Source organism: Eptatretus burgeri, chromosome 14, assembly GCF_056783735.1.
Source record: "Eptatretus burgeri isolate ZD-2024b chromosome 14, Ebu_testis_v1, whole genome shotgun sequence".
NCBI classification, from domain to species: domain Eukaryota; kingdom Metazoa; phylum Chordata; class Myxini; order Myxiniformes; family Myxinidae; genus Eptatretus; species Eptatretus burgeri.
In genome coordinates, this window is record NC_140974.1 from 42,118,401 (window position 1) to 42,138,239 (window position 19,839).

General features: G+C 45.2%; 1 protein-coding gene across 1 annotated transcript in view; it reads left to right on the plus strand.

Annotated features, from left to right (window-relative positions):
- Window positions 1-19,839, plus strand: part of LOC147013040 (protein Niban 2-like) — a 218,053-nt gene that overhangs the window by 109,231 nt on the left and 88,983 nt on the right. The window contains 2 exon segments of the mRNA XM_085854496.1: window positions 1,358-1,504; window positions 1,701-1,816. Coding sequence (XP_085710622.1) covers window positions 1,358-1,504; window positions 1,701-1,816 — 263 coding nt within the window.

Consider the following 19,839-nt stretch of genomic DNA (forward strand, 5'->3'; position numbering starts at 1 on the left):
CAATATTGTGTGTCTTTACGATGTTATGTAGTTCTGTCCACTTATTTTGAATCCCATTCATGTTCACTTATAGAATTCTGATTTGATGTTTTCTGTGGTTACGGAGAAAGATGGAGAGCGATATGGTTGTGTTTGGTATTTTGGTAAGGGTGGTTGGTAGAAATGGGGGTGGGTCGAGGGTTACTGAGTTTACATCCCCACGTCCATTGTGAATTGTGTAGTCGATGGGAAGGGAGCATGGTGCATTATGTTTGGCCATTTTAGTGAATAATGTCTTCTGGTGATGGATGTGTTTCGTGTTGGGCATATGTACCGATTTTTGGTCCATAATCGAGTTCTCTATCCCCGGCTAGGAGGAAGTCCTGGCAGGCTGGAGTTAGCTGCAAGTCTTCTTGGTGAATAGATAAACAAAGTTCTCTGGAAGTGTAGCTTTTGCTCCACCGCCTGGACCTGGGAATCTCTTTAGATAATTGAGGAGAGTTGAGTATTTGTCCTTTCAGAGCTCCAGCACTGGGTTTTCCATGGTCCATCTATTCCTCAAAGAACTGTGTTTTACTGTGGAGGATTGCCTACGAGCAGCGACAGAGACCAGTAGGTGTTAGGTGGGGCCACAGCGGACACATTGGGTACATGAGATTTGGAGGCAAACACTTAAGAAACCCCGTTTCAAATGGGGTCTGCAGTGAGGTTGTTTGTATAATTGTTCTCCCTCACAATACACAGCCGAAGGCTTATGCTCTGCAGCTTCAAACTAGTAACTGTTTTTTGTTGTGTAATGTATTGGTCTCTTTTTATACTTCTGCTACCGAAGGTGGGCAGAGGTTGTTTTCACTGCTGTGTGTCTGTCTGTGAACAGGATATCTCAAAATTAGGGACAGATTCAAATGAAACTTGGTGGACAGGTTGGGTGTGTGACAAGGAATAATTGTTTCGATTTTGGTGAAGATCTGAATCTGGATACGAGAACTTTTTAATTTTCATAGTGATTTTTCACCAATGAGAGATGCAGCCAAAAATGATATGCTGCATGATGTTTCAAAAAGTTGTGGACGAGTTATGACAAAACTAGGTGGATGAGTTGGTTAGGTGACGAGAACAAGCCGATTCGATTTTGGTTCAGGTCCGGATCCAGATCCAGCCTATCAGTGGGATAGAAAATGTAAACTGCTCAGCCTGGCAGAGATATGTGCTACCGAGTGGCATTCTCGTTTGGGAATGTAATGGCCTAACTTTTGCGCAATTTTATTTTTTTAACTTCTGTTATTTTTTTATTTGGAGAAGTGAAAAACTTTCCTCTGTTTTGAATGGTGTTTCATTTTTTTTGCTTTGTTTCCCTTGCTGTGATCCACTGAGAAAGCAGGTGGTTGGCAGCTTCCAGCAGGTGGTCTTGCAGTGGTGTTGTGGCATCCATACGATAGGCACCACCTTTTCTGCACAACCAATGAGACCGATCAGCAAGAATGGATTGCCGTCTTCCAAGAGTGTATTAGACATCGTAACAATGGTACCTCACAGCCCGAGGATAATCCTCAACTTTAGTGGTGGTTTAAAGTGAATATGAAAAGTTTGATTCTTGGATGAACTTTGAACTTTGCACATCTCCCATGCCTTGTGTTGCTAAGACTATTTTTGAAGAATGACTTTTATATTTTAGACATATTCACATCCCAGATCATTTTCCATATTTGTCATTTTGCCAGGTCTCTCGGATCCAGAATCTCTGGAAAGCCAAACGTTCTCTGAAGCTGTTCGACTCTACAGGCAGCGAGATGGCTACTATGGCACGTGGGACATGTTCTGTGGGAATGAAGCGATGGTGAGTCATCACCTGGGTTGTTGGTTTTTGCTGTTGTGTGAATAGTTAATTTGCACACATTGTCTTTGTATGTTCTGGTATATTTGGTTTGCATCCTGAAATAAGGTGACTTGTTTTCTTTTTTGACATTTTACAGAACCTTCATTTGTGCATTTGATTCAATCCTGAAATTTTCTTAAAACCATTTATGCATACTCATCCCAAAAATGTAAACGATTTTAAACTGCTATGGATTCACAGTTCAGAAATTTATTCATCATGTACATTTAGGAGATGAACACAATCAGGAAATTGGATGTGTAACATGTAACGTTACAACTATCATCACTTGAACTAAGCGATCCTGAAAATTTGCTTGGAAATCACGTCTCCCAGACAACATGTGTACATAGTTGCACACGACCCATGTCAGTTTTGATGTACATTACTCAATACAGTGTTCGTCCTGCTGAAGCAGGTTCTTGGCAAGGGTTATACTGTGTGGTTTGCCATTGCTCTCCCAGCGTTGTTTGTCTGTGCTTTATCATTTTGAATGCTGAGTGTCAAGCAAGGAAGCAGCATGTCCCATTTTTTAAATCTTTGGTATGACTCTGCCGGGGTTTGAGCCACCGGCCTCCCAGCCTCAGAGCGGACGCTCTAACCAATACAGCACGAAGTCTGGTTAACACCCATTCTAAATGTCAATACCCTCTATAAATTGTCCATCTATGTAGTCTCTCATTTTGAGATTGGCGAGACATCATTTAACATCAAACGAGTTTGCTAATGCTATTGGGATGGTTCAAGAGGAGGGTGGTGACTCAAACTATCGTTGCTTCCCAGTACATTGTTCATTGCAGTCTAACTTTTGGGGCACTGTCATGGTACCGTCAGACTGGAGGAGTTCATGGAGAGTCCTTGTTCAATTTGCGAAGAAGTTACAACTATGTATGTGTGGTTATCTTATTGCCCTTGCAAGACAAATCCCTTTTGAAAGCACAATCTCTCCAGAACGACCAGCGAAGAGCAAGTGACCATCACATTTTAACCCATATATTTCAGAACAGGCTTTTTGCCAGTTGACTGATGTCCAGAATACCATTGTTCTGCATCAATCTAAAAACGTGCCATAAACAGCCACACGATGCAGTGAGATGACATCACAACAACAGAGTGATCCATTGGTGTCATAGTATTTTCCCTGACTCTTCTAGCTTCTGCATAGATGTCAAAGATTAATATGCCAGTGTTTTGTGTTGAAGTTGGGGGAAATTTGCTAATTATGCCAATAGACGGCATGATAGGTTTTGTGGGGGCAACCTTACTAGGATGGGTTGGTATCCAAGTTGGCTGAAGAGCTGATCTTATTATTCAGAGTTGCTATGACTGATGTCAGATATTGGTATGAGATCATTACCCTCTGCACGTGAAGTGAAAAGTGTGGTTAAGCAATTGGTTCACTTTGTCTGTCTGTCAACAAACATCAGTTTATTATCATGGAACAACTTCATTTCAGTTGAATGTTATGTTTTGAACATGAATCGGAATACAAATCTGTAATTTAGCAGCATTTCGGCTCTGAATTTGTCCCGAGTGTGCATGCGCTGAGAGGAGTGAGATAATATTTTTTTGGCTGTCTGGCAATCAAGAAAAAATTGAAAATCATTCCAGACAGAAGATTTACTGTTTTTAGGATATGCCTGGTGTTGGCTTAATGGTTAGGTTGGTGGGCTTGGGATCCTCAGGTCCTAAATTTAAATCCCACTCGGCCACTGAGTGGTGAAATCCCACTCGGCCAATAGATACCAGGTGAGGTTGACTCAGCCTGTCATCCTTCTGAGGTCGGTAAAATGAGTACCAGCTTGCTGGGATGATTGAGCAGTTTGAGTATCCTGCATCAGAGTGGCGACCCGTCCAGGATTGTGCCCACTATCCCAGGAGACTGCTTCGGTAGCACCGACACTCTGTACAGAGTGTGGTCCCAATGGATGAATAGGTAAAGGACAAAAACAGACACGAAGAACGAATGCAACGTATTAAATGAGGTGGTGTGAAAGACGCTGCTTCAACGGCGGCAAACTTCAAAAAATAGATTCTACAACCTTTTAAAATATTTATTTTATTTCAATTGAATTATATACTTGAACAGGAGAACACAAATTGCCTTTTTGGCACTTTCAAAACCCTTCCGTTTCGTAGTACAGTCATGCGCCGCTTAACGACGTTCCGGGCAACGACGGATCGCATATACGACGGGTCTGCCAGCTCTGAAAAAAAAAAAAATGAAGAAAAATATGTAGCTGAAAAATTCCTATCACTGAGTGATGTAGCCTCGTATAAAAATAGCACATACAATTATGTACACTCTACAGAACATAATACCTCATAATGATAATAAACAACGACAGTGTGGCCCTGTTATAATGTGATCGTTGAGGTCCATAAAATGTCATCGCGAAAAAAGCAGGGTCGTGCTAAATCGGGATTCAAGGAAATCGGCTTTCAAACTGAAGCAATGTTTCCACGTTTACCTTCTAGCAAGTAAATTACCTTTGAATTGAAGAATTCCACGAATAAATCGTTGTTGTTCATCAATTAAAACAAATTTATTTTCAGTGAAGCTTTTTATGTTGTTAAAACAATCGCACTGTTCCGAAAATATATATCATAATTGACAGGTGCTCGTTTATTCATTTGTAAATTATAACATCGATGCAATGATTACGTATTTATAAAATCCAAACGCTATTTATTCACCTTTCTATAATCGATGCGAGAGGAGGTTGTAAGCTGCTGCTAACCACACTGATGGCCGTCATGAACTGCACAAAGGTAAATCTAATGTGTCTTCTGTCTCTTGGATGTGTTACAATTGCCGACAGTATTCAGTGCAGTAACATGCTGAACAGGTTTGTATCCGAGGAGCAATAGGCTACACCATATAGCCTAGGTGTCGAGGTTTGTGTAAGTACGATGTTCGAAAACGAAAATGAAAAAAAAAATGATGTTCGCACAACGACGACGTCGCTTAACGACGCGTTTCTCAGAACGTAACCCCGTCGTTAAGTGGCGCATGACTGTACTTGGACAAAATATTACAGCATTTTATGTCATCTTGACCAATCAAATTTTCCACTCAAAGATCCCACCTGTATTCTTGTTTCTCAAGACATTGTGGGTTAAAGTGTTCAATCAACTCTCTAGTTACACCTGTAATCATCCTCTTGTCCAAACAGCAAAATCCCAACTTCATCTTTATCAATAACAATGCTTGTACACAACCCTGCACATGTTAATGCTGCATTTCAGGATGAAACATCACTTGTGTGAACTGACCTGCACAATCTCTAGACTTAGGTGTGTTTGGAGAAACTTGGAACATCAAAGACAAGTGTGTTTATCCATGCCAGTCTTGTGATTAACTGGAAGTGGCCATTGTCGAAGAATGGTGCAACATCCCACAGTGAGGGTTGAATTGCTTGACTTGGTCCATGGCACAATGTGTACAAGCATGTTTTGGGGTTAATTGTGTTTGTACACATTAATGAAAGCTATGTTTTTATTTTTAGGTCATCTCTGCCGAGATGACCTAATAAAGCCGGACCAAATGTCCGTCCGTACATCCGTCAATAATTTTTCTTTCCGATCTTGATGAAACTTAGTCTGTGGGTAGAGGTCGATGAGTGTTGCACAACGATATAACTTTTGGCCGGGTTCAAGTTCAGGGACGAGGTCACGTAAGTTATAAAAATCGCCATTTTCAAAACCTATCTAGTCTGCCATTCTACAACATATTCGGCAACTGTTTATTGATTATGATAGTAAAAAATATTATCTTGTATCTAACCGGACAGATTTTTGAATTTCCTTCCCGTTTGGCCGCCACGTAACCTGGAAGATGGTCAAAAACACCTCCCGGTACAAAGAAAACTTTTTACTTCCGATCTTGATAAAATTTGGTATGTGGGTAGAGGTCGATGAGAGATACCCAACGACATATTTTTCCCCGGATTCGAGGTCAGGGTCAAGGTCACGAGGTCACGAAAGTTGTGAAAGTCGCCATTTTCAAAACCTATCTAATCTGTCATTTTAGGAGATATCTGGCAACGGTTCATCGATTATGATAGTAAAAAACATTATAGAGATGACCGTAACCCCCACACGGGGGTAATTTTATTTTATTTTTTTTGCAAGATTAAGATTCATGGAAGAGTGACAGGAGGCAAAAATGTGATGAACTGACAGTGGGGCAGTGGTGGCAGCAGTTGGACACAATAAGTAAGGGAATGAATGGAGAGGAGAGGAGGAGGACACAGTAACCTGCAATTAAGAGGATTAGGTCGTGTTATTGAGGTAGAAAAGTTTCTGGTTAGGGATGGGGGATGACTCAAGATGGTAGTACAGTATACCACCTGCTTGAAGCACTGAAGGGAAGATTGAACAGTCTCAGAAATGTGGGAGAGTTGAGCTTTGCAGTTAGTTTGGATTGTAGTCGTTTAACCAAGTTACTCGGTGACCCTTACGATGCATAACTTTATCCATTTTATTCTTGTTTTTGTACTCAGTAACGGTAATACTTGTTTTCCACCCAATTTGGCTGCCCTTGTTTTACCTATTCCAATGAGATTTTATGATATACTTTCCATTTTCTCCATTTTTTAATATATTTTCTTCCTGCTGTTTTGTTTTTCTCTCAATTTTGGCACACCTCACTTTTGTTTGTTCTTTTGTTTTGGGGTTTTCTTTTGACTTTGCCAATGTTGGCACTGTGTTCCATGTCATTTGTTTCATGAGTAACATTTTTGGGCACACTTGTTTTTGATCATTTCAAGAAACGTGAGTTTTGGCTACATTTATTTGTGCTTTTAGATAAATTCTTTTCGATGACTCGAACTTTGTAGGTTTGTGGACAATCCTACAGTTAAGTGTTTCTGATTCAACTCTTCGACTTCCGGTTCCGGGTTTGGAGCGACGAAAGGTCTCCTTCGGGGCTCCCTGCTGACGTTCTCAAAGTTAAGTTTCTGGTCGTTATTTGTCCCGTTTTAACTGTTTAATTTTCTCACCTACATGTTACTGTGTGTTCCTAGTTCGGTTTTGTTTCAAAATTCGTGCTATTTTGTGAGTATTTTTGTCGACGTCCTTTCCTGGTGTTTGAGGCCTAGGCCTTGGCCGAGGCTTGAGGCCTACCGGTTCCACTCGGTGTTCGATCGTTTTTTTTTGTTTGTTTGTTTGTTTGTTTTTTTTGTTTTTTCTCCTCATTACCTTCAATTTCTATCCTCCCCATTACCTTCAATTTTCATCCTCCCCACTTTCCAAACATCCCCCATTCTCCCAACTAATCTCTTTCTTATCTCCAAAAAAAAAAAAAATACCCAACAACAACAACACGCTCACCTTCTCCCGATTCTGCTTCTTCTTCTTCCTCTTAACTTCCTCCTCGTCTTCTTCCTCGATTTTTTTTTTTTTCTACACTTCCATGACCTAATCTGTTGAACTCTCTCAAACATTAATATTAACAACAAAAACGATCTTATAATGCTTCATCTTCCTCTCTCAAACATGTGGTTCTCTTTACAGTTTCACAATTCACTACTCTTCTGCTATTTTAACAGACTGCTCTCATTTCGAGCTCTCCTTCATTCCTTGCCTAAAAAATCCAACTATTACAGCGCTTCTTCTCTCCATTCTCTGAATTCGCCTTCATTGCATCCATCAAGAATTGTGTTAAATCGCATCTCTGACCTAAAACTTTTAAAAACCACAGTTTGCCATGGGTGTTCGCTTTCCATCAACCATTCTTTTTTTCCAACTTCAGTGCCAACTCACCCCCCTCACCCCTCACTCACTCTCAAAGCAACCATCCCACTCTTCTCCCTCCAAGCCTCCCTCTCACCTCTCTCAAAAATTCCCCCCTCACCTTTCTCCCACCTTTCATCCCCCTCACTCATCCTTCTCAAAGTTGCCCCCCTCTCATCCAGCAAGCTGCCTCCCTCCACTGCCCTCTCACCTCCATCTCTTCACTCCACCACCGCAAGTCCCCAACTGCCTTCTTCCCTGTCTCTTGTCCCCCCTCTCCCCCAGCACCACAGAGCCTTTTCTCTTCCTCATTCGGCCCCCTCCCCTCGCTATTCTGGAATACCCCACACTTTCAACAACCCTCCTTACCTCCCCCCCTCGTCCCTTGTCCTACCCTCCCCCTCCCCCTCCACCTCCTGCACCCAAAGCCTCCTCCCCTACCTCTTCATTAAAAGTGTGGACCTCAAATATCCGGGGCCTTCGCTCAAACCTTTCAGATCTTTCCATACAGGTTACCACTGACAAACCAGACATTATCTGCCTAACAGAAACTTTCCTCTCCCAAGACGTGTCTGACTGCCAAGTATCTCTCCCCGGTTACTCCCTCTTACGGTATGACAGACCTGAGCCTCGTCCTGGTGGAGGTGTTGCTCTCTTCATCAAAGACTCTATTCCTCACTCTCCATGCACTGCTCTCACTCCCCCACACCCCCAGGAATACCTCTGGCTTCGGCTTCCCCTCCACTCCCACCTCATGTTTATATGTGTACTGTACCGTCCACCGAACAGTGATGACTCCATCTACCCCTCACTATCCGAAAACATGGACCATCTTCTATCTTCTCATCCAAACTCTCTCTTCCTGTTATGTGGTGACTTCAATTGTCATCATGCCAGTTGGCTAGGTGTGGGTACCTCTCTCACCTGCCATGGCACCTCAGCAAAAGCTTTCTGCGACTCATTAGGACTGACTCAATCGGTCAACTTCCCGACCCGGATCTCAACCAATGGTACTCCATCTCTTCTGGATCTGATTTTGACAAATTTCCCTGACAATATCTGCTGCTCTTCCTTCGCTCCAATCAGTTCTTCTGACCACGTCCTTGTCAAAGTGGACATCTCTCTGGCTGTTATCAGAGAACCACCTCACCGCCGTCGAGTCTGGCATTTCACTCAAGCGAACTGGCAGGGTCTCCGAGCAGCCCTCAAACTTACAGACTGGTCTCCTATCACTACTTTCTCAAACATCAACTCATCCTGGGAATTCTTTCAAAGAAACTTGCTCTCCCTCATGCACAGATTTATCCCCTCTCGTGTTCAGTTGTCCTACCCTTCCTCCCGCCCTTGGTTTACTGAAGCTTGTGGCGAGGCAGTTGTCCTGAAACAACTTGCCTTTTCCTCATGGAAAGCAAACCCAACTGAGGGCAATCTCAGTTCCTTCCACAAAGCTCGGAATAAGTGTGTATCTACCCTCAGGAGAGCCAGAAAACAACATCTTTCTCATCTCAAGTCTGAACTCTCAAACCTCGCTCCCTCCTCAAAATCCTGGTGGCATTTAATCAAATCTGTTTCTGGTGTATGTTCCCCCTCCATCCCCTCCCTTACCTCAAATGGCCACACTGCTGATACCACACATGATAAAGCTGAATGTCTAAACTCGGTGTTTGCAGCTAAATCTTGTGTCCTAAACCAATCACTTTCTCTACCCACTTTACCCAGTCGCACCCAACTGTTCCTGGACTCTGTATCCTTTTCTCCTGACAAGGTGGAGAGCTTGCTTTCAAACCTCGAGTCAGATTCTGCAACCGTTCCAGACGGCATCAGCCCACGTGTCCTCAAAGCCTGCTCTTCTGCTCTTGCTCACCCTCTCTCTGTTCTATTCACCCTCTCATTTGCCCAAGGTCATCTGCCATCTGCTTGGAAATCTGCTAACATCACTGCCCTGCATAAAAAGGTGCAAAAACAGATCCCTGTAACTAGAGACCAATCAGCCTTCTCCCAATCATCAGCAAGGTTATGGAATCCATCATCGCTTCAGACATGAAATCCTTCCTCTTCTCCAATGGCTTGATTTCCAATCATCAATTTGGTTTCAGACCAGGTCACTCTACCCTGGATATGCTGCTTCTGCTCTCCCATCAATGGATGGAGGTCCTCAATGCCAGACAGGAAATCCGAGCTGTATCCCTGGACATATCACGTGCTTTTGACACAGTCTGGCATCCTGCACTACTCACCAAACTCTCTTCACATGGTATTCAAGGCCATCTCCACTCATGGCTCGCAGACTTCCTCTCCTGTCGCAGTCAACGTGTGGCCCTAAATGGAGTTCTTTCATCCCCTCTTCCTGTGCAGGCTGGAGTTCCTCAAGGTAGCGTTATGGGCCCTGTTCTTTTTCTGGTTTTCATCAATGATCTCTCCAACTCTCTGGAAAATCCTCTATTTCTCTTTGCCGCCGACTCCACCCTCTGCCGTACCATCTGTCATCCCTCAGACCGGCAAGCAGCAGCTTCTTCGCTCACTGCAGATCTGGATAAAATCACAAACTGGTCCAACACGTGGAACATGTCTTTCAATCCGGACAAATCTCACACTCTCACTATGTCTCTTCGAAAGGACTGTTTAGAAACCCCCCCCATCCACTTTCTCAACAATCCTCTGGAAGAAGTTTTTTCTTTCAAGCTTCTGGGTCTCACTATCTGCCATGACCTTTCCTGGGAAAGTCACATTTCCAACCTCGCCTCAAAAGCCAGTCGCCGACTGGGAATCCTCCGTCGTGCTAAGTCCTTCCTCGGCCCTCTTGAGCTCCTGACCACTTACAAAGCTTTTGTCCGTAGCCTGATGAGTACTGCTCTCCCCTCTGGGCTGGTGCTCCTGCCTCCCACCTTTCTCGGATTCACGCTGTTGAAACCAGGGCATTTAAGATCATCGGCATCTCCCGCAATGAAGCTGAGTCTTTGGGCCTTTCACTCAATCACCACAGGTTGGTCGGTGGTCTTTCTGTCTTCTACCGACTCCTCTCCAGCCTTGCCCCCCCCTGCTCTCTCTGCGATTTGTCCCCACCACATTTCCACAGGGCGCTCAAGGTCCGCCAACAACCCCCTTCTGGTAAAACTACCAAAATCACGAATCACTGCTCATCTTCACTCTTTCATTCCTCTTTTTTCCCGCTTTTGGAATAATCTCCCTCACTCTATTCTTTCCCATTCTTCCCTCCAGGCTTTCAAAACAGCTGTTCACCACCACCTCTTATCTTTCCCCATCCAAATCCTCAATCTTTTCTACCCCCGATAATCCACCCAAGCCCACTTCCTTCAATTCCCGTGCTTTCCTTCCTGAAAGTCCCTGTAATGTCCATCTTCTCTTCGCCATGTTCCCCGTCCCATCCCCATCCCTCTCCCTTCCACAGTTCACCTAATGTGTCTGTTCCCCACTGTTTTGTCCCTTCCACTCCCGCCCCTCTTGTCTCATGCCCCCTTGCTGTGAGTTGTGTGTTAGCTCTCATACGAGCCTCGACAAGGTATACAAAAAAAATAAAATAAAAACTCCACCAGCCCACCACCTATTTTACATCTTGGCAGGATGCATTCAATGCACTGGTTTTATGAGGATATATTTTGAACAGGAAGCAGTTTCCTTGTTTTATTGTCCATTTTGTTGGTTTTTACAAGTAGCCATTTTACCATACCATAGTGACACTGCTTTAATTTTTTTTGTTTGTTTGTTTTTTATAAGTTTGATTTCGTTTCTTGGGGTAAGTTAAATCGATCCATATTTCAAGGAACCATCCCACCTGATTATATATTGTTGCGAATTCACGCCCGCCGGCGTGCGGACGGCCACGTCACTCGAATCGCGACCGCGTCCCCACCGGACGGACAATTCAGTCGTGACCCTCCGGGAACTATCGCCCGGAGCCAGTCACTGGTGGGCTTTTCGACCTCACCACAATCGTGCCAATCGGCCACCCGCGTAGGATAGGGTTGTTCGCCAAACTCGACCTACCTAAGTACCCACGCGGATGGTAAACCGGGCGATCGTACCTCGCCGCAGGTGGACTCCGGACACGAGCCGCTTGGGCGGCCTGTTCCGTACTATCGGGATAACCGAGCGGTGTTATCGTCGACCTCGACGGTTCAGATTATTTACCGGGCGTTTTGCACCCACTACGAACCCTTTACGTGAAGCAGGATGGAGGGTCAAGAAAGAAAAGAGAAGCGAAACGGGAAAACAGTTCACACAATGCACATTTATTTCCCGGCATACGGAAAGCACATATATACAGCCATACAGTCAAAATGCACATATAGCAACCAAAACAAAAGCAACGACGCAGAGTTACTACCGACTACGCGCACACACGGCAACACTTATACAGTTCTACTTTACAGATGGCACCAACACACATTTACACAAAAGCAAAGGAAAGAAGCCACCCTCATAGACAAGGGGGCAGACAGGCCTGTAGGCCAATTATGCGCGTGACCTGGATGAGCGGTCAGGTCCGCGAGACCGGGGGGTCCTACCCGCATCCTCGTGACTCGTTGGCGGGCGAGCCGCAGATGTGGCTGTGCCCCGACTCCGTGCTCCTTGGCGGGTTTCGTTGGCACGACGTTTGGGGTGGGGTGGGAACGGGGCCCCCTTTTGCACTATCTCAGCGCGGGAGAAAGGGGAATTGTTGATGCCCTGGGGGAGGGAGATGGCTGGCTGGCTTGGGTCCCACGACGAGCGATCCCACACCGGGACCTCGTCGCCGACCGCCATCCTTCTCGCTTCGGACCCGAGCTCCTTTGCCTCTTCCCGCAACTCTTCTCAGCCGACTCCAGAATCCAACTCTCTCGATGACACTCTCTTCCCCCGGCTCTCTTCCACTCTCCAACCAAAACTGACTCACTCTGCCACGATTCGCCTTGCGCTCGCCGTTTTATAGGCTGGCAGGAGCGGCTAATATGCAAATATTCGGATCAGGATGACCTCGGGGGCGGAGCCACGCTCGCCCATTGGTCGGAGGAAACGGGGGCGTGAACCTCCCCTGATCCTTGAATTTGCATATATCGATTTCACATCGTCATTTCTCCAACCTGTCTCTCACAATGACATCACAACGAACCATTAGCTGCCCTGCAACCACTGCTGATCACCTGCTGCGTTTTTTTGTTTTTTATTTATTTATTTATTTATTTATTTGTTAATAGTTTTCATGGTGGGTTCATTCTCCCATAGACAGTGGTAGAAGCATAGCTGTGAACATGTTTCACCCTCAGATTTTATCAGCACAACATAATGCCCCCTTACTATCTGCTACAGCTTGTGTATCATTTCTTTGGTTTATCCCCCATGCCATGTCTCTCAACCTCCGTCTGTAGTAATACCACAGATCAACTTCCATCATAGCATTTACTGCACAATCTGCAATGACAAGTGTCACCCACAATGTAAAAACATTGCCTTCTGCATTAGTAGAGCACAGCTAGATGTCTACAGTTTGTGGTTGGAAAATCCAAAATCAAAAAGTAATTTCTCTAACTTGAGCATCTCTGTGACATAAATCTCAACAATGAGCCCAATTGCAACCCCTACTTGACACCTTAACCTCACCGTGATGAATCGTGACTAGTGTGTCAATCCATAATAATTTTAGAAAATATTTAGAAAATTTGTAAATGGGTATTGTCGTATGTAATGCAGACATTCTAATCAATGGAAGATGGAGAAGTGTTGGGAATCTGCGAATACTCTACCAGGTGCAGACTGTGGGACAGATCATAAACTTCTTGTGGCAAAACTACGAATCAAACTGAAAAAGGTGAAAAATAAATCAAAAAGTCAAATTATATATGATCTTGGAAACTTATCTTTAACAATATACAACAAGAAAGTGCAATCGGAGATTGCAGACCCTCGCCAGTACTTGTTTAATGTGGTGTGTTTTGTGTGGCAAATAAATGAAAGGTCATTGATTGCAAATTAAATGTCTAAATGGTCTAGTTGTAAATGTGTAAAGGTCAAAGGTCTGAAAAAGTTGAAATGGTATAAGCGGTCTTAAAAGGTTGAAGGGGTCTAAATGGTGCAAGTTGATGCCTAAAGAGTCAGAATTGTCTAAAGGGACTAAGGGTCTAAAGGTTATAGGGGTCTACATGGCATTAAAAAGTCTGAAAGGTTTGAAGGTCTCAAGGGTAGAAATGAGCCTAATGGTCTTCGGGGTTCTGAAGGTTTAAGACAGTGGTTCCCAACCTTTTTCTGATCGAGTACCACTTGGAGGTCCCATACCGTCGCCGCGTACTACCTGGTTCCAGAAAAACTCAATTCGATAAGATATCAATTTATTCACACGTAGAACACACAAATGAACTAACTGTCAACAAAGAACAAAATTTAATGCGAGGGCTGCATCTGTTTCTTCTCCACCAGCTGGTCGATGTGGGGCATAACTTTGCTCACAGCACATCGGAAATCATGCCCGGGCGCAGCAAGACAGTTCTGGCTCTTTGACTTGATGGTCATCATGGCTGAGAACCCCTGCTCGCACTCCCACGTAGAGGGGAAAATCAGTAGCTGGGGAACAGCGTGACGGGCTAGTGTCAGGTACGAGGAGGCCATGGTCACCCAGAAGTTCATAGGAGAGCATTCCTTGTGCTTCGTCTTTGCTGTCTCGTCAGCCTGGATATCTATGAGCTCCTCTTGTTCCCCGGTCCCGACAGGCAGATCGCCTGGTTCAACGGAAAACGGATTGGTGATGTAGGCACAACATGTAATGCATCAACTCGGTCTTGAGCAGTGAGAGGTGACGGACGATTTCTTGGGAAAATTCATCATTGGGCTCGCTCTCAAGGGTAATCAGGAGTTCAAACATTCCGTAGCGTTTGCTCTCCACATTCTTGATCCAGAGGTCCAACTTCCGGACAAACGCTCCTAGCTTCGAGATGAAGTCTGAGACAGTGCAGTTGGGCCCTTGGAACGACAGGTTTAAGTGGTTGAAGACCCCAAAAATGTCTGACAGGTAGGCCAACCTTGAGATAAACTCCTCGTCCTCCAGATCTTTTTGAAAATCGAGTTCTTCACAGAGGGGCGGGCTTGGAGGAACGAAATAGACAAATTAACCTGTAAGGTCGATGAGAATCACTTGACCACAGATTCCTCGCATATTCCTCGGATGCTGTACCCCCTCAGATTCCTCGCACAAATGCCTCCTTGTCAACCCTCAGCACACGTAGAGTTTTATGCTTCAAGTCCCTAAACAGCTCAGCTCTGCCATTAAGCCTGGCCCTGTGACTGGTCAATGGTATCCAGTATCCCTCAAGAGACAAAGTTCTTCTTTGCCCAACAGTGAGTTCTCCGTGAAGAATACGAGGAGTTCATCCCTCAGTTCAAAGAGACGCCTCGTCGTATTCCCCCGGGAGAGCCAGCGAACCTCTGTGTGGTAGAGGAGACAGGTGTGGTAGGAGCCGAGATCTTCACAGAGCAGTTTGAACAACCGAGTATTCAGGGCGGATGTTTTGACAAAATGAACTATTTTGATTAATCGGTTCAAGCATGATAACAAATTCGGAGGGAGTACCTTAGTGCTAAGAGCGAATCTGTGTATGAAACAATGGACACCGGTGGCGTTTGGTGACACAGCTTTCACATGGGCTTGAAACCCTGACTTTCGACCGAGCATAGACGGAGCCCCATCTGACGTGCATCCGACCAATTTTCCCCAACCCAGTTCATTATGCTTGAAGAAATTATCCAAAAGGTTGAAAACATCCTTTCCTTTCGTTGTACTGGATAGCTCCTGGCTCAGCAGCAGCTCAGTCTTCGCAGTATTATTCTGTGTGAAGCGAACGTAGACAAGTCGTTGACAGCAGTTGGTGACGTCCGTCGATTCATTGAGTTGGATTGCAAACCAAAACTTTGAGGCTCTCACTCCCGCAATCACTTGGTCAGCAATGTCGCCTGACATTTCCTCGATACGGCGCTGTACAGTGTTGTTCGAGAGGGACACACTGTCCAACTTCGCCACCGCCTCCTCTCCAATCACGTGCCTGACCAAGATCTTTGCTGCTGGCATGACGAGAGACTCTGCAATGGTATGCGCCTTCATGTTTTTGGTCACCAGGAGAGCGACTTCATAGGACGCTTTGACAATCCTCCACTTCTCCAATCTTCATAGGATGCTCCACTTGAGCTTCTCCTCCACGTTCGATTGCTATGAAACCATACTTTATGTATGTCGGGTCATACTTTCGCTTCGGCATGTTGTCAAATCCTGTGGAAAAAAAAATAGTCAAGAAATAAACAAAGAAAGATAGAAATAAATAAAAAATAAAGATACAATATAATAACAAGTGAAGGGAAACACAGACGAGTGCTTAGACACGGACACATTTTCTGTATGGAGGCAGCGGGATAACTGCCAGCGCCGAGTGTGTGTCAGGGTTCCCAGATGTATCAGGCCAAATCATTTTTTTTAAAGGTTGAGTCCGAAAGTGCTCGCGAACCACCTGGAAGGCCCTCGCGTACCACAGGTTGGGAACCACTGGTTTAAGAGGATCTAAAGGTTGGGTGTTAGAGATATAAGGGCTCTCAAGGGTGTATCAGGGTCTATGGGGTCTTAAAGGGCCTTCGTTGTCTCATGGGTCTAAATGGTGTGAGGGGTCAATAGGGATCTAAAAGGGTCTTAGGATCTTCAGGGTGTTGTGATCTTCAAGAGTCTTGGGGGTCTAAAGGGTCGTTGAGGTCTTGTAGGGTTTTACGGTTCTAAATGGTCTTGAAAGGTTTTAGGGGTCTTAAGGGTCTTGGGGTGCACAGTGCATACATTGCGTACTCCGTTATTATTAGGTCAGGCCAGATAAGATCTCTGGCTTGCTACAGTTACCATGCAAACCTGTACTAACCTGTTTCATGGTCAGATTGGCGGCGACTAATCCGTCTCCCCCACCTGGTTTCCTGGTGAGGATGGTGTATGGATATGGACACCCAGCAGGATTAAAAACAAAACCTGTCAAAGGGTGGAGGAACTCCTTGTGAGCCAACTGCCATCCATATCTGATGCCAAACTGTCTGCAGACATCCTCCTGCAGTGGTGTTACTTTTATTAGGAGGTTGGTGGCAGGATTTGCACTCCGGCCACCGTATATCCCTTCATTCCGCAAAACACATAAATGCAAAGTAAACGGAAAACCCATTCCGTAGGAGTACCTCATGTGCTGCTTCCCTTCGCAGGGCAGCCCACCAAATGACAGGATTGGGGAAAAGCCTCCGGGATCCCCATTCCTTGATAATGGAAGGAAAAGCACGGGGTAACCTACCTGGTTTGGATTGTGGTGGTGTGTTTTTGGATGGTGCTGAAGTGTCATCCACCAGATGGCGGTTTCCTTGGGTTAATCTGAGGCGTTCCCTTCAGGTGAGTGCCTGGAACTATCCTTAAGAGAGGATGATCACCGTTTGAACATCAGTATTGCATTACTCTCTGAAGTTCGGAGACCAGATAGTGATGAGATCATGGTGGGTGATTACACCTACTACTGGTCTGGTCATTCTGATGGTTACCATGCCCAAGGAGTTGCTGTAGCTGTGTCCAATAAAATGACCGTTTTTACAGCCATTTTTCCCTGCTGTGCAGGGGTTTGGCTTTTTCTTGAGGCAATGTTTTATGGCCGGATGCCCTTCCTGACGCCAACCCTGGTCGCCTCTTACGACACACAGGGATATGGTACACCTATTCTAACCGGGGCATACACCGGGACCAGTACACTGGCACTCATTTCGCCGACCTCGGAAGGATGACAGGCTGAGTCAACCCCCTGGTGTTAATTCAGCAGCCAACGGGGCTTGAACTCAGGACCCTGGGATCCCAAGCCACCACCCTAACCACTAAGCCAACACCAGGCTTAGCTGTGTCCAATAAGCTGACTCCAATTATAATTAAATTGAGGTAACACCGGTCAGCGAACATATTATGAGACCGAGAATTCATCACTCCTTTGGTGTCATTTCCCTGGTCTCTGTATATGTTCTGACTGAGGTGAGTGATCTCACCATGAAGGACGCATTCTATGCCACACTCGAGTCTGTGGTTGATCAGTGCCCCAGGCGAGATACTCTTCTCGTCTTGGGGGATTTCAATGCATCGACTGGAACTGATAGGAATGGTTATGAGACATGTGTTGGTCCCCATGGGTCTGGAACTGTGAACCAGAATAGCACTAAGTTCCTTGATTTTTTTTCAAGTAGTCGTGGATTTAAGATGGCTGGTTCATGGTTTCAGCGCCCACAGGCTTATCGCTGGACTTGGTATTCCAATGTTGTTGATGTGGCAAAGGACATTGACCATGTGCTCAATAGGTGCTGGAGGTTGATTCAGATCTGCATGGTCTACCGGAGTGCTCAGTTCCCCAATACCGACCACAGGCTTGTTGTAGCAACTCTGAAGTTGCAGCTTAAATCCGGGAGAATGGTACCATCCCAACCTCGCTGGATGTTGGCAAGCTCAATGATGAGAGGGTAGTTGAGTTTGCGAACAGGCTAAGTCAGTATTTGGGGGGGTCTGGGTGCTTTGGGGAACCCTGAAGAGTTGTGGAGTGTCATCAAGACTACCATCCTTGATGTTGCTGGTGGATGTCTTGGAACTCACTGCTGGGCAAAGAGGAACTTTGTCTCTTGAGGGATACTGGACACCATTGACCAGTCACAGGGCCAGGCTTAATGGCAGAGCTGAGCTGTTTAGGGAGTTGAAGCATAAAACTGTACGTGTGCTGAGGGTTGACAAGGAGGCATTTGTGCGAGGAATCTGAGGGGGTACAGCATCCGAGGAATATGCGAGGAATCTGTGGTCAAGTGATTCTCGTCGACCTTACAGGTTAATTTGTCTATTTCGTTCCTCCAAGCCCGCCCCTCAGTGAACTGCAGTTAGAGCGGAGGGTGTTGGGCTCTTTTTAGAGGAGTCTGAAGTGAAGGCTCACTGGGCCAGTTACTTTGAGCAGCTGTGAGAGATATAAGGGCTCTCGTCTTGAAAATTCTATTTTCGATCCATGTAAACTGATTTACATGAAGTTCACAATTACAAAAATTACATGAAATCAAAAAGGGTCATGCCATGACCGATTTGTTAGTTCCATGCCTTTTGATTTGTTAGATTTGTTAGACCGGTCATGCCATGACCAATCTAACCCTGTTCATATCAGATTTGTAATCTGATGTGAACAGGGTTAGACAGGGGAGCATTCTCTCCCCTTACTTGTTCAATCTGTAGAGTGAGTACATCATGAAAAATACGACATACTTTCACAATTACATGAAATTTACATGCACCTGTTCACAATTGCAAAATTGACAATCTTATGTCAATTTTACATTGACTTGTAAAAATTGGGCTGACCCACCAGCTGTTGAATTGAATGTCAGGGGTGTTATTGTTCCTATTGATGACCCTCAATCAACAGTGAACTACTTTTATTTGTGAGAACACGGACTACAGTGAACCAGTTGAAATGGGGTGAAGCTCCTGGGATCTTTGCCATCCATGTTGAACTTTCGGCTTGTGGAAATGCAGTACTCATGTTATTGCATAGAGTTCTGTGCTCTGGAATACAGGCATAATCCCAACTGACTGGAAGAGGAGCCTTGTTGTTCCTCTCTGGAAAGGGAAAGATGATCACCTAGACTGCAACAACTTCGAGGGGTGACGCTGCTGTCAGTGCCTGCTCAGGTCTTTGCTCTGATAATTATTGATGGGGTTCGCTACCATCTGCTTGAGTATCAGCGCCCAGAGCAGTCAGGCTTTACACCAAAGACGTCAACTATTGACTTATCCTTGCTCTTTGGGTCCTCAACTTGTGCAGACGAGAGTTTCGGCAGGAGTTACTTGTGGCCTGTGTTGATCTCTACAAAGCATTTGATTCGGTGAATCAGGATGCCCTCTGGAGGATTCTCGGTTTTCTTGGGGTGCCACCAAAACTGATCAATCTTATGTCAGAACTGTACTGAGAGTGCTGTGAGGTGTGGTGGTTCCATCTCTGACTTATTTCCAGTTATTGCTGGAAATGTTTCCAGTTAGGGGTGTGTCCTGGCCTCCCTACTTTTCAGTGCTTGTATGGACTGAATTCTGGGGAGAATTTTAGAGAGATGAAGCTGCGGTGCATCATTTGGGAATGTGAAGATCTCACACCTTGATTTCGCAGACGATGCAGTCATCCTTGTGGACACTCTTAATATCCTTTTGGGGGCCCTCAAGGCACTGAATGAGGAGTTGGAGTCACTGGGAT